A 12,124-nucleotide genomic window follows, 5' to 3' on the forward strand; every position below is an offset into this window, starting at 1 on the left:
CTAAGATTTTGTAAACTCCTGACTACTCTGGAAAATAGTTTCCTCCACTTCTGAAGAGTACTTTGCTGCATCAATCACAGAAGCAAGTGAATAAGCACTTTGAAATTACTTTGTCGTTTCTGGCCTGCAAGTCATATTAAAAAACAATGCACTTTCAACCATGCTTTCTACATCATTCAACATCAGCCTTTTCTGTAACACCAGCTATGATAGATCCTAGGTGGAAGCATTTATGTCCCCAGCATTTATGTAAAAGGAGAATATTTTCAATCCATTTTGAAGAGGAAGAATTTGGATATATGCAGCAAGGTTAAATTAAATCCCTATTAGCAGACTGAGAAGACACTTAGAACAGAGAAGGTAGCCCAGATGCATCAAAGCCCAGTGCAGAGTCACCATAATACTAGTCTTCCACGTTGGTCAGTTCCTGTTGGCTGCTGAAGATGCATATGGGGAGCTGAATGCCCTCATGTCCATTGAACCTGGTCTTAGGGAAGCCACTCCTTCCTCCTGTGCACTACTGCACTGTAAGCCTTTCTGGATTTGACTGTTACAGTGGTTCCATCTGCCCTCCCCAGCTGGTGATTTAGAGGAACTACGGTCTCAAGATTTTTTATTTAATCAAGGTAGCACAAAATAGGTGAGGCTCTCAGAAAGCATTCAGTGAACTTGAGAAATGTCTGCTGCCATTTCTCTTGCCTGTTGCTTTTCCAGCAGTCTCTCAGTTTACGTTGTGTCTGTCAGCCCCACACAGATGTCTTGAGTGCCCTGCATTATTTCAAATGGTACTGAGTGTCCCAAATGGACAACTGGATCTTTTCCCCATAGTTTAAATAGCTCTGCATTGTATTTTCTCAGTTATGTTGGAAGCTGCGATCTACCTCTGATTCCATAGGGGAGGCATTCCGGAATTCCTGAGAGGCACCCAGAGAAGTCTTGGTCTGTTGTACCATTTGCAAAGCCCCAGTAGAGCAAAAATGTAGAACAAAATGGCAGCTTCTGTTTTTGCAAATCTGTTGTACTTTAGCCGTTCGGTTTTTCTTTTTAATGCATTTCAAGCAAGATTTATCAGAGATTTTCTTCTTTCTTAGAGTGTAAACTTTCTCATAAATGTCTGTCTCTCATGGCACTAATTTGACAAAATGCTGCAGTAAGTTTCATTTTGTCTCCAACTGTGCGAATGACTGCTGAGGAATAATTATGTATTGTAGTCTGAGCTCAGTGGAGCACTAAAGGCGGTAGTTTAGTAGTCTCTCTGCTCGGTTCTGCACTCCTGCACAAATCTCAGCTAATCTACATAAGTAATAAGTGAGGAGGCTTCCAGGAACCATACATGTTTGCCATTTCGAGCTTGTGCTAAATACTCCCCATTTTTAACACCTCACGTTACCAGAAAGGCAGCAGAAAGGTTATCAAGTTGTTCTTTAAGTCAAAAAAAGCACGTGTGAGAAAATGCCACTGGTAATGTTTGTCCAGAATGTAAAACATAGTACTGGAATAAGTCCTGTATTTTTCTTGGATTCTGACCAAAATAGAGCTGTCAACAAAAGAAAAGTGTGCAGCGTTAGAAGGGAAGAAGGCTTTGAAAAAATATTAGAGGCCCTCTTGTTTTCTTTTCCCAAATACTGTTGTGTGAAAGAGTCTTTTTAGGCATATTTATAGACTGTGTGAGCTACTGGAAACTACCAGACTTTCACCTCTCAAAACACATATCACATTTTGAATTCCCAATGCTAAGAATTTAAAGAAGAGCTCTGTGATTAGCATGCACCTTCTGGCTTGCTTTTTAGGTGAGTTTGGAGATGAATTGAACAATAGCTCTTTTAGGAATTTGGAAATGCAGAAGGAAAGATCTGCTTTTTCTGAAGCTCCATCTGTAAAGGACTTAGAATCCTTTCATTTTCAGTGCATTGTTCTCTTTCCTTTATAAAAATTCTCTGAATTGGGTAGTATTATCCCATTTGCCTAGATGAGGAGATTGAAGCCGAAATTGAGAGGCAAATTACCTACACTGCATAAGTGCACAGAGGATAATGAAAGACACCTCTGCTGACTGTTGCACCTATGAAGGAGAAGGTGATTTTTCTGAGTCTTTGAAAGATTCTCCCCAGTTGTCATGAGAAAAGATCTGGTCGGTGCAGTGAACCCTGTTTGGAATCCAAGAATCTCTGTCCCAGGCCCCAAATATGTTTTCTTACATGAGTCGCCCATAAAATTCTCAAGCCAATTATTTTCATTATTTGCTGGAGAAAGCCCAATACCAACAACCTTAGTAATACAGATTTTGGCTGTGTTGAAAAGGAGTCAGGCAACAGAAGAAATCAGGTAGCAGAAGGTGGTGAAGTTGCGTGGCCTTCGTGAAACAAGGTCACATTCTCTGATGGAGGTAGATTTAGACATTTATTTTCCAAGGTTTTTCTCAAACCAAAGCTCAAAGCGCCTTCTTCACTTTCTCTAAGTAGCTTAGAGAAAGTCTCAGTGAAGGTCAATGACTTGCTTCCAAGTGTGGGAAACTATCTCATAAGGCCAGTTTTGTAAAGAAGAAAACAGTGTTTGCCTTCCATACTGCTTAGATATATCATTCAGCTGGTGCACAGTTTTGATCGTTTTTCTCAGTGAAAAATAGAAAGTTCTTTCTATTATTTTGCAAATAAATGGTGCACTCAGGATGGCAAGTAATTTTTTAAATTATTTTTATAAAATTTTTCACTGCAAAAACAGTAGGACATTCAGGTGGTTCGTAGTTCTTGCCAACTTTAGGTTGAGAGGGTTTTTTGCCAGGCTTCTGCTTAGTTTGAATACTGCAGTAAGCTTAAATCTTGTCAGTTTGTCAGATGAGTGGTCTCACTGATTTGTGTGTGTGAACGCTGCAGGCTACAAGTAGGATTGCTGTCTTACAGAACCAGTTGCTCCCATTAGAGACTTTGACTGAATTGTGTCACCCTCCTCATTATCCATCCTGGAGAAAACTGAGTTCATCGTGATCCTGAATTACGAGAATGAGCCTGAGCTTCATCAGTTCATGTTGGCTTCTGGAGGTGCTCGGGGCCTGCAAAGCTCTGATCAGTGGCAGATGCTGGGAGAAATGATACTCCACGCAGAGAGTGCTTCCTGCACTGCATCTCTTCCTCTGCATTCAAATAATAAATGCAGATATCTGTCTTCAGAAATATATATATTCCAATTTGGGAAACGATTTAGGTATTAAATGTAGCTTTGCCACCTTGGATTCATCCCTGCTTAGGAAAGGGAATCAGGTTCCAAGAATGCTACAGAAGATACAAGGGAAGGAGAGGTGAATGCAAAAAAAACAAGCAAACAAACAAACAAACAAAAAAGGTGCTTGAAAATGTGCTTTCAGCAAGTCCTGCTAGGAACAAGAGAAAAATAATACAATTGCAAAAATAGAAGGCACACGTTAGAGATCATTTAAATCAGTGTCAAGAATTATCCGCAAATATTTATTCAAAAGATTATCTTAAAGGGGAGCGGAAAAGTACATTTTTTTGAGGTGATGGTAAGCTTGGTAAGCTAGGCAAAAAAGAAGAAAAAAAAAAAAAGAAAAAAAGTCACCTGTCACTTTATCTGTGTCATTAAGGGCTTGATCTTGAAAAGGGCAAAGTTGCTTCACCTGACTAAAGTGGCTTAGATGTGGTTAAATGGAAAATTATTTTGTCAGCAGTCTAATCTCAAGGGTAGAACATAGAGGCAGTGTCACAGATGACGTTTTGACTTCAGGTGAGGATCAGGTAGCAGAAAAAATGAATTGCCCAGTGTGAAATCCTGGCTTCACTGATTTAGATAGGAAAGCTCTGCTGGTCAGGATTCTTCCTAGGAAACAGAATGTCTGTTGTGTAACAGGTTTTTATGTGTTTGTTGTTGAAGTTTTTTTCAGGTTCTTTTTTGTTAAGATTTTTCTTCTTTTCGTCTTTTAATAAGCCAAGACAACACTTGGCACTCATTCTGGTTTTATACTTGTTTTTAGATTATTGTACAAGTTTGTCAAAAAGCATAGAGTTATTTCTTGGCAAAATCAGGCCACTTTTCATTAGAAACAGCTCTCAAGGGATTAGTTTCTCTTTACTCCTCCCCTCCCTTCCCCCAGGATGCAGAGTGATTGTCTAACACTATTTCACTCTATTTATTTTTCATCATCGTGCAAGTTTTATTTAATTAAGGTGCAGATTTGTTGGCAAAGTGTGTACATGGGATGGCTAGTGGTCTGCTTTAAAATTACATGGATATACAAAAGCTTTGCCTCAGCATATGCTGCTTTTCTGCAGTCCGGCTGAACTGCACGCTTCACAGTGAAGCCAGACCATTTCTTTGTGATGGAGTTTATTAATCCTAATCTTTTGATCACCAGCACATGGAGTATGCTCAGTCTTTGCTGAGATTCCTCCTAGATTTGGATGTGTGTGGTTTGTGTCCAAGGCTGCATTTTTTTTGTACTTTGGGGAATGGATTTCAAAACCTCAGTGGAACCAAAGGGGCTGAAATGAGGGTATATTTCTGAGCAGGAGCACAAGGCAAGAAAGCAGGAGACCCGACATTTTTTTCTCTTTATTTAGCAGTAAAAGTGAAGAAATGGCTGCGGCTAAGCATGAGAATGAGGATGTATTCATTGATGCACAACTCCAGCAGACTTTGGCTGACTTGGATGAAGATTTAGAAGGTAGGGAACTGTAAAGCCTCAGAGGCATAAAGGACATAGGCACAGCCTGAAGAAACACAGACAAACTGCACTCTGAGACACCTTCATTTCTCACTAAGATCCCTAGCAGCAACTCACAGGTCTGAGTCAGAATGTGGTCCACCTGAAGTGGGTTCTTTCCCCTTGCTTCCTGGGCAGCCACTCTTTATACACCAGCACAAAATATTTTTCAACCTGCTTATCTGATTGTCATTGTATTTTGATGTCTGCTACCAGAAAGAGACGAACAACAGATTATGGACACATTTTGTGAGCTAAATTTGGTATTTACTTCAGTGAAGCTAAATCAGTAGTGAGTTTAGTTGTCTGTCATAAACAATACTCCTGTTGCTTATTTTATCATAGTGAAATGGAGAAGGGGGGACATTCTTGCAATCAATCCCTCCTCTCCATTAGCAGACGTGTTTTAAAGTTAAACGTTTAAAAATGTGAAAAGAAACAATAAGAAGAGATAAAATCTCACCACAAAGCAATATTGTGCTTCTCTTTATCCTACAGTAAATAAAAACATTTCATAATTAATAGTTCATCACGAAATGATGTTCAATACTTTTTAAAAAATTTCCATCCTTATTTCAGAACTTTGGCAGTGTACTGAATTCCAGTTTAATTTCTTTGACACTGTCATTTCTTACATTCTGTGTTGTAACCCTTGATTTATACTAGCAAATCTGAGAGAGGAGTTAAGCTTCTTGCACAGTGAGGCTCCTGGAGTCATTGGTAATGAAGGAAAATGAAAGAATGGAGGGAAAAAAAAAACACAAGTACTGTTTCTTTGTTTGCTTGCTCAAGGAAATCCTTCAGCTGGGTTGTTATTACTAACCAGGTCTGGGAAACATAATTTGAAGTTGCTCACTGTTTCTCAGAAATGTTTCTCCTTTGGAGTCATGTGGTGAAATGTTTATCACTGAGAGAAGTTAGTCAAAGATAAGGTATGAACAATAGATTAAATTCTGCTTTCAGCTGCATTTGTATGTTTCCCACTGGCTGAAGAAGGACTGCAGGAATATTTTGGCTGATTCTAATCAGCAGCCAGACAATAAAAAGGACCCAGATCTCTCCTTTTTTGTAATATAAATATATTCCTGCTAGTTTTAGTGGAACTAAAATATCTGATCTGGGTATGTTTGTATTAGCTGCTTGTGTAATTTAAAGTCATATTGCCTGAATATAATACTACATGTGTTTTACAGCAATGGATGTTTTAAGTAACTCTGACTCTGAGCACATGGGTGAAGTGTTGAACCCACATACAAGAAAAGTTGAGGTCCTCCACGATGTTGCTAGTTCTGTTCCAGTAACAGTCATAGATGATGCTCCAGAAGTTACCATCTATAACTCAGCTGGAAACCAAGAGACAAGGGGTTCACGGAATTCATCCGCTGACTCTGTTAATATGGGAAGCTTTACAAATAGAAACAACAATGCAGGTTCCTTTGATAAGGGACATGCCAATGGTGAATCTGCATGTATAGCCAAGTACCTAATACATCAGCAGCCGTCTGATAATGAGTTCAGTCACTTACCCGTGGAACAGAGGAGGGATATGTTTGAATCTCTCACATCCTCCTTTGAAAAAAGAAGTGAAAAGAATGTAAAAGTAGAAGCTCCACCTAGACATGTTATGAAGTCTGAGGAGAGTAAATCAAAGCTGACTTCATCTTGCTCCAAGACTGCAACTGAAATCAATACAGCGAAAGAGAAAGTAAATCCATTTAATGAATGTAGTAAGAGGGAGAGACCTCTGAAAAAAAGTAAGTCAGAACTAGAAATCAAACGGCCACCTGCAAAAAAAATTGAAGTAGAAGAAGTTCCATCAACACCTCCGTGGTGTCATCGTGCCCAGAAATTGGAAGCAAATTATGAACCCAAAATGGGTTTGACGACCTTCAAAGTTGTCCCTCCAAAACCTGAAGTAAAAAATTTTGATAGAGGACTTTCGATTTCCACTGGTGCCATTAAGATCGACGAACTAGGCAACCTTATCAACCCAAAGCCTGTTGTCAGTAAGAACATACCAGGTTCCTCTGCTGGTGAAAGTGAGGAAATTCCTCTTGGGAAAGTGAAGGCATTCTGGAGGTCAAGTTCTATGGAAAAACAAAGTGATGACTCTGCTGAGCATCTTGCTAAAAAGCCAGCAGTTACCACAAACTCTAAGTCCTTTGTTACAAAGCAAGAATGCAAACCCGTCTGTCCTGCAGCTTCAAAACCTGTAGCACCACAAACTGTTATTTCCCAGGTAGGTGAAAAACAGTCTGAGAATGAGAAGACTAAACCACCTCTTCCAGTTACGCAGTCTCAGGTAAAACCATTAGTGGTCCCAGCCATTAATAAGGACAAGCCAGAGCTTCCATTTCTAAAGCCTCACAGGAGAACTTCCAGTCAGTATGTGGCCTCTGCCATTGCAAAACACATCAACCTACCTACCTTTAAGTCTGATTCTACAGATTTTCATGAGAAAGATGAAAATAAGCATGGGGCAGGAGAGGTTAAAACTGAAGCTGATGTTTCCCCCAAAAGGTGTATTATTGTGGCCAAATACAGCCCTGTGGAAACAGAGTCAGCGGAAACAAGAGAAAAAATTTCAAGTATTTTTACTTGTAGTCAAAAAGCATCCCACAGATTCACACCTGGTGATAATTCTGGCATGGAAAACAAAGTAGTGAACATCAGGGCACCGAGTCAAGCAACTCCTGCTAGTTTCTATAAAAAGAATGCCAGTGTCCCACTTAGTAAATCCTCTTCAAAGGATAACAACAAAGCAGAAGATGATCACAGTTTAAACAGCAAACAAGGTACAGCAGAGAAAAAGATGCATCTTTTGTTTGAACAGAAAAGCGAGACTTTGCCCCGTAGTAATTCAGCCTCCTCTCTCAAGTCACCTGATCTACAAGGAGCCTCACCCTCTTTCAGCTCATCTTTGCGTATTGCTAAATGGCCTCCTGCTGACAGCATGCAAATTAGTTCCCTGAAAGCATCGCCCGAGTTCAATGGTGTGACAGCAAAGGCAGAGTCAGAACAGAACGACAGATCTGATGATTCAGCTGTTAATGCTATCGGTGAATTGGATGTTAATGTGCAGACTAATATCTTCGGACCAAAGAAGAAGTTCAAACCTGTTGTCCAAAAACCGATTCCGAAAGATACATCGCTGCACAGTGCCCTAATGGAAGCTATTCAAACAGGAGGGGGAAAAGAGAAACTTAGAAAGGTAAAGTGGAGATTTTATTTAGCCTGTTCAGGTTGCAGAAACCTGTAGGCAGCCTCAGACACCAGAGGTTTTATAACTGGTACATCTGCAAGGAAGCTGCAGCATACATGGCACTTGAAAAATTTATAGTGGCAAAGTGCAGACCACACCGGTGGTTATTTTGCACGTCTTGTAAGTTACACAACACCATTCCTGCTGCCCTAGCTAAAAGAGGCAAAGGGGGAGAGAAACAACATGAAGGAGAGGTAATTGAGGTTAGCCAGGGAGCCTCGCCTGCATTTCAGTGTGTTATGTAAAAAAGGAACACACAGCACGGAGGAAACTTGTAAATACCTGCAAAAGAAAGAAGACACCAGTTTTTGTTAGTAGACAATACCAGTTAGCCACTGATTTTATGCTCAGGGGATATGAGGCTGCATCTCTATGTGTGGCGTTGGTAACTGGGACCTGCATGTATCCTTACATTCGGTGAGAGCTCAGGTTATAAAAGCAGGCACATAGGCAGACAGACTGAGTAGTCCCCATAGCTTGCATTCCAGTGCAAGAGCTAAAAATATTTCTAATAACATTTCCAAAATATCTGTACGTAAACGTCTAATAACAGTATTCTTTTCATAATGTAGGTTTCAGACAGCGCGCTAAATGGCAATCACAAGAAACCCTCATTCAGTGAGCCAGAGAATGAGCGGTCAGCCCTACTAGCAGCAATTAGAGGTCACAGTGGCACTTCCAAGCTGAAAAAAGTAAGAAATCAACATGATAAATGATCTTCTAAGTGTGGTCTGTTCTTATCGAGTGTTTCAAATAAGCCTAGAGAAAATGCAAACTACGAGTTGTATTGGAAAGAGAAGAGTGTAGGGGGAAAGTGTTATGATGCAAGACCAGATCTGACTTAGACTGATAGCAGAGAGGGTCAGATTCCACCCTCTCTATAGAACTTAGCACTACCTTAACTGGCGTGCTTTCAACTGAGAAAGAAGTGGAGAAATAGTCCAAATGGATTATTGGGAATGTACACAGGAAATATCAAATGTTTATTGCTTTCACATTTCAGGCGTTGTTTTTTGTATGTTAGGGGCTATGCAGTTAATATATTTGCATTACCTTCTGTATACATCCAGTTCCGGTTACCTCATAACACTAGGACTTTTTCATGCGTGCTGTTTATCTGTTAACTGATGCACGCAAGTTGTATGCAAGTAATTGATGGAAAATTTCACTACAGCAGAATGTTTCCTCCTATCTGAAAGATTTACCTAATCGTTAAAGCATCTCTTATCCCCAGTAGCCAAAGCCTGCATTGTTCTAGCCTCAGATTTCACTCAGTTACTAATCCAGCCAAGGACATGTATTGGCAAGGAGGTTCCCATTTCCCTCTTGCAATGACTAAGACCATTAGCACATATCCAGAGAGCTGGCACTAGGTAGAAAGTCTCCCTTGTCTCTGTTTGGGAATTATTTCCTCCCTCAGAGCAGTTCTGAATATCTTACTGCCCTTGTTTCAGTTAGGATGCAGCTTCCCTTGAACTTGGGAGCAGGACGTGCGGTGCTGCAGTCACCTTCGTGCACACAACTGCGCTCTGCGTTCATTAGGAATAAATGCAGATCTGTGTGAAAGAGGCTTTGACAGTGAAATGGTGTTGTATTGCCGCAGAGACTTTTTAGGATACTTTCTCCCTGCAGTTTTAAAGGAAGTTGCCTAGAAACCATGGGCTTCTTTTTCAGTGTCACCTGTGCTAGATTAAGTACCATGTTTGTATGCATACAGGGCAGGATATAGATGTATACAGATGTACTGCGATTAAAGGGCTGTCCCTTCCATGACATCTTAAATGTTCTTATCTGACATGACATTATTACCATGTATTTGTGTGTGTGTATGTACAGTGAAGTAACAGAACATAGGGGCTCTGTGAGTTTGGATTATTTGATGAGAGAGGAGTCCTTTTTTACTAGAGAAGATCTATGCCTCAATTTCATTGAAACAGAATGTTAATGCATCTATTTGAAAACCTCCTGTTTGGCACATGGTACTGAATTTCCTAATAATTGCCAAACCCTTATAATTACTAATAATTTATTGTGATTATTATTAGTAATGTTGTTAGTGGAAAAAATATCTGTTGAGGCAGTTGCTTAGTCTAAAAGATTACCTCCTTGCCTACATTATTTGAACTAGAACAAGTTTCCAGGTAAGTAATTCGTGCTGGAATTTTAGGTTCAGAAATTCTACAGAAAGACACTTGGAAGAGTAATCCATTGATTTTTTTTCTCCCCCAGTGCTTTCACACAATTCTCTTGTATTACCTTTTTCTTTTTTTTCTTTTTTTTTTTTTTTTCTTTTTTCTTTTTTTCTAGTGTGAGTTGAAACTTTAATATTATTTTTTCACTGAAGCCAGGTCTGAAAGCTTCAAATCTAGAAGAGCATCTCTGTCATTCGAGATTATTTCTATGTAGGCCAGAATGTGAAAAGTAACAAGATTCCTGAGTGGCTGCAGCAGCCTTAATATGTCTTCATGATTCCAAAACCCGTTGTGGTTCTTAGCAAATGAATTCCAAGTCCAACTCTCTATCTGTTACCTTAAATGCCAAAAAGAGTTACAGGATGCTGGAGCTTGTGGTAAATAAAGATTGAGTTTCTGAGTCAGAGTCAATGCCAAATCCTTGATGCTTGTAATCAGCCCAGCTGAGTGATGTGAGTGAGTAGTAACAGATGTTCAGCTTCATGAGCAAACAAAAAGCTCTACGTGTTTTATGTCATTCAAGCAAAGTGAAATTAGGGTACTGAAATTAAAGTGCATCAAATGTCAAGTAATTACAGTTTAGTCATGCTTGGTATTAACTGTCTCCTTTCAACTGCATCGCGAACAGATCTCCTCACTGGCCTCTGAAGAGCTCCAGAGTTTTAGGAATGCGGAACTGTCTTTACAGAAAGCAGAAGACCCTCAGGAAGAACAGCTCTGTATTCCACCTGCCCCTGCCCAGCCACCGCCACCACCTCCCCCTCAGCTGTCAACAGCGACTTTTAAATCCTCTGCCACAACTACAGGTGACCCTGGAGAGGCGAGGCGAGCCCTGCTGGAGGCCATTCGCTCTGGTGCTGGAGCAGCAAAGTTAAAAAAGGTAAATGCACTTTTATATTTCCTTGTGAATGAAAAAACTTGGTCTTTCTTGTCCTTGGAAACTGTTTACAAGCTGTTCTAGCCACGCATTTCATTCCACCATCAGAAGAGCTGTGCATTCAGTGTTTTCGCTGAGTCGAAGACTGAGAGTATTTTTCAAACCTTTGAACAGGTATTAAAATGCACTGTTAATGCTAAAACATGCCTGTGTTTATACACAACCATATGAACCACATGAGCAGCCAATTCTTTTTAAAGAGCATGAATATCACTTCAGAAAGTATTTCCATGCTCTTTTCTGTTGTTGTGAATATGAGATAATACTGCATGTCCTTCAGACTAGGAGAATTTTAAAAAGATCAGATATGAGACCCTAAAGCAATTGTAGAGGTAAATATTCTGTCCTAACTTCAGTTATGTGTAGGTTTTGATTTCCATAGCATCTGTCAGTAAAACCTGTGGGTTCCTTTCAGTATCAATCTGAACTGTATTAATTGGATGCCTGTATGTATCAGTTCTGTGGCCCATCATGGGTTACTCTACTCCCAGATGGCTAAATGATCTGCTGCTCTGGTGTGATTTTTTGAGATAAGTTCACATACCTCTTTGACCAAAATTTGCTCTTCCGAATCCTGAGTTATATTTCTGGGTGAGGAGAAGTAGATCAGCTGTTCTCAGTTGAGTTATCTCAGTATCTTACTGCAGTATCAAAGAATGGACTTTGATCCACAGACTTCAGGGAATGCACTGAAACAGATGCTGTTTTCCCAACACGTCATTTGGCTAATGACAACCAGAAGTTGTAAATATACTTTAACCTTGCTCACTTGCCCCCTTCAAGTAATTCAGAAAATGCGATCAAATTTTAACAATAAAAAGTCTATCTATTGAAATCTTGTTTCTGATAAATGAGAAATTCCAGAATCATCCAAAAAAGTATACATTCATTTTACTTTCAGTGAAGTTCACATCAGCATGCAAACAGAAGTCTGAATGTGCAGTTATTGTCTATGTGGAAAGATGTATTGATACTATGCATACTAGTAGAAGACGACAAATTATGAAGAACTGCTACTC

The 12,124-nt window shown here is 39.8% G+C and overlaps 1 protein-coding gene across 7 annotated transcripts in view; it reads left to right on the forward strand.

Moving 5' to 3' along the window:
- COBL (cordon-bleu WH2 repeat protein) overlaps positions 1-12,124 on the forward strand; it is a 150,677-nt gene that overhangs the window by 133,359 nt on the left and 5,194 nt on the right. For 6 of the 7 annotated variants that reach the window (XM_042839621.1, XM_042839628.1, XM_042839626.1 and 3 more), the window contains 4 exons: positions 4,572-4,675; positions 5,908-7,925; positions 8,549-8,668; positions 10,797-11,048. In XM_042839621.1, the coding sequence (XP_042695555.1) occupies positions 4,572-4,675; positions 5,908-7,925; positions 8,549-8,668; positions 10,797-11,048 (2,494 nt within the window). The remainder of the gene's footprint in view (positions 1-4,571; positions 4,676-5,907; positions 7,926-8,548; positions 8,669-10,796; positions 11,049-12,124) is intronic. The other variant, XM_042839622.1, reaches the window with a different exon arrangement.

This window comes from Centrocercus urophasianus, unplaced genomic scaffold (genome assembly GCF_019232065.1).
Source record: "Centrocercus urophasianus isolate 14NV4802_14NV808 unplaced genomic scaffold, USGS_Curo_1.0 seq_11, whole genome shotgun sequence".
Classification (NCBI taxonomy): domain Eukaryota; kingdom Metazoa; phylum Chordata; class Aves; order Galliformes; family Phasianidae; genus Centrocercus; species Centrocercus urophasianus.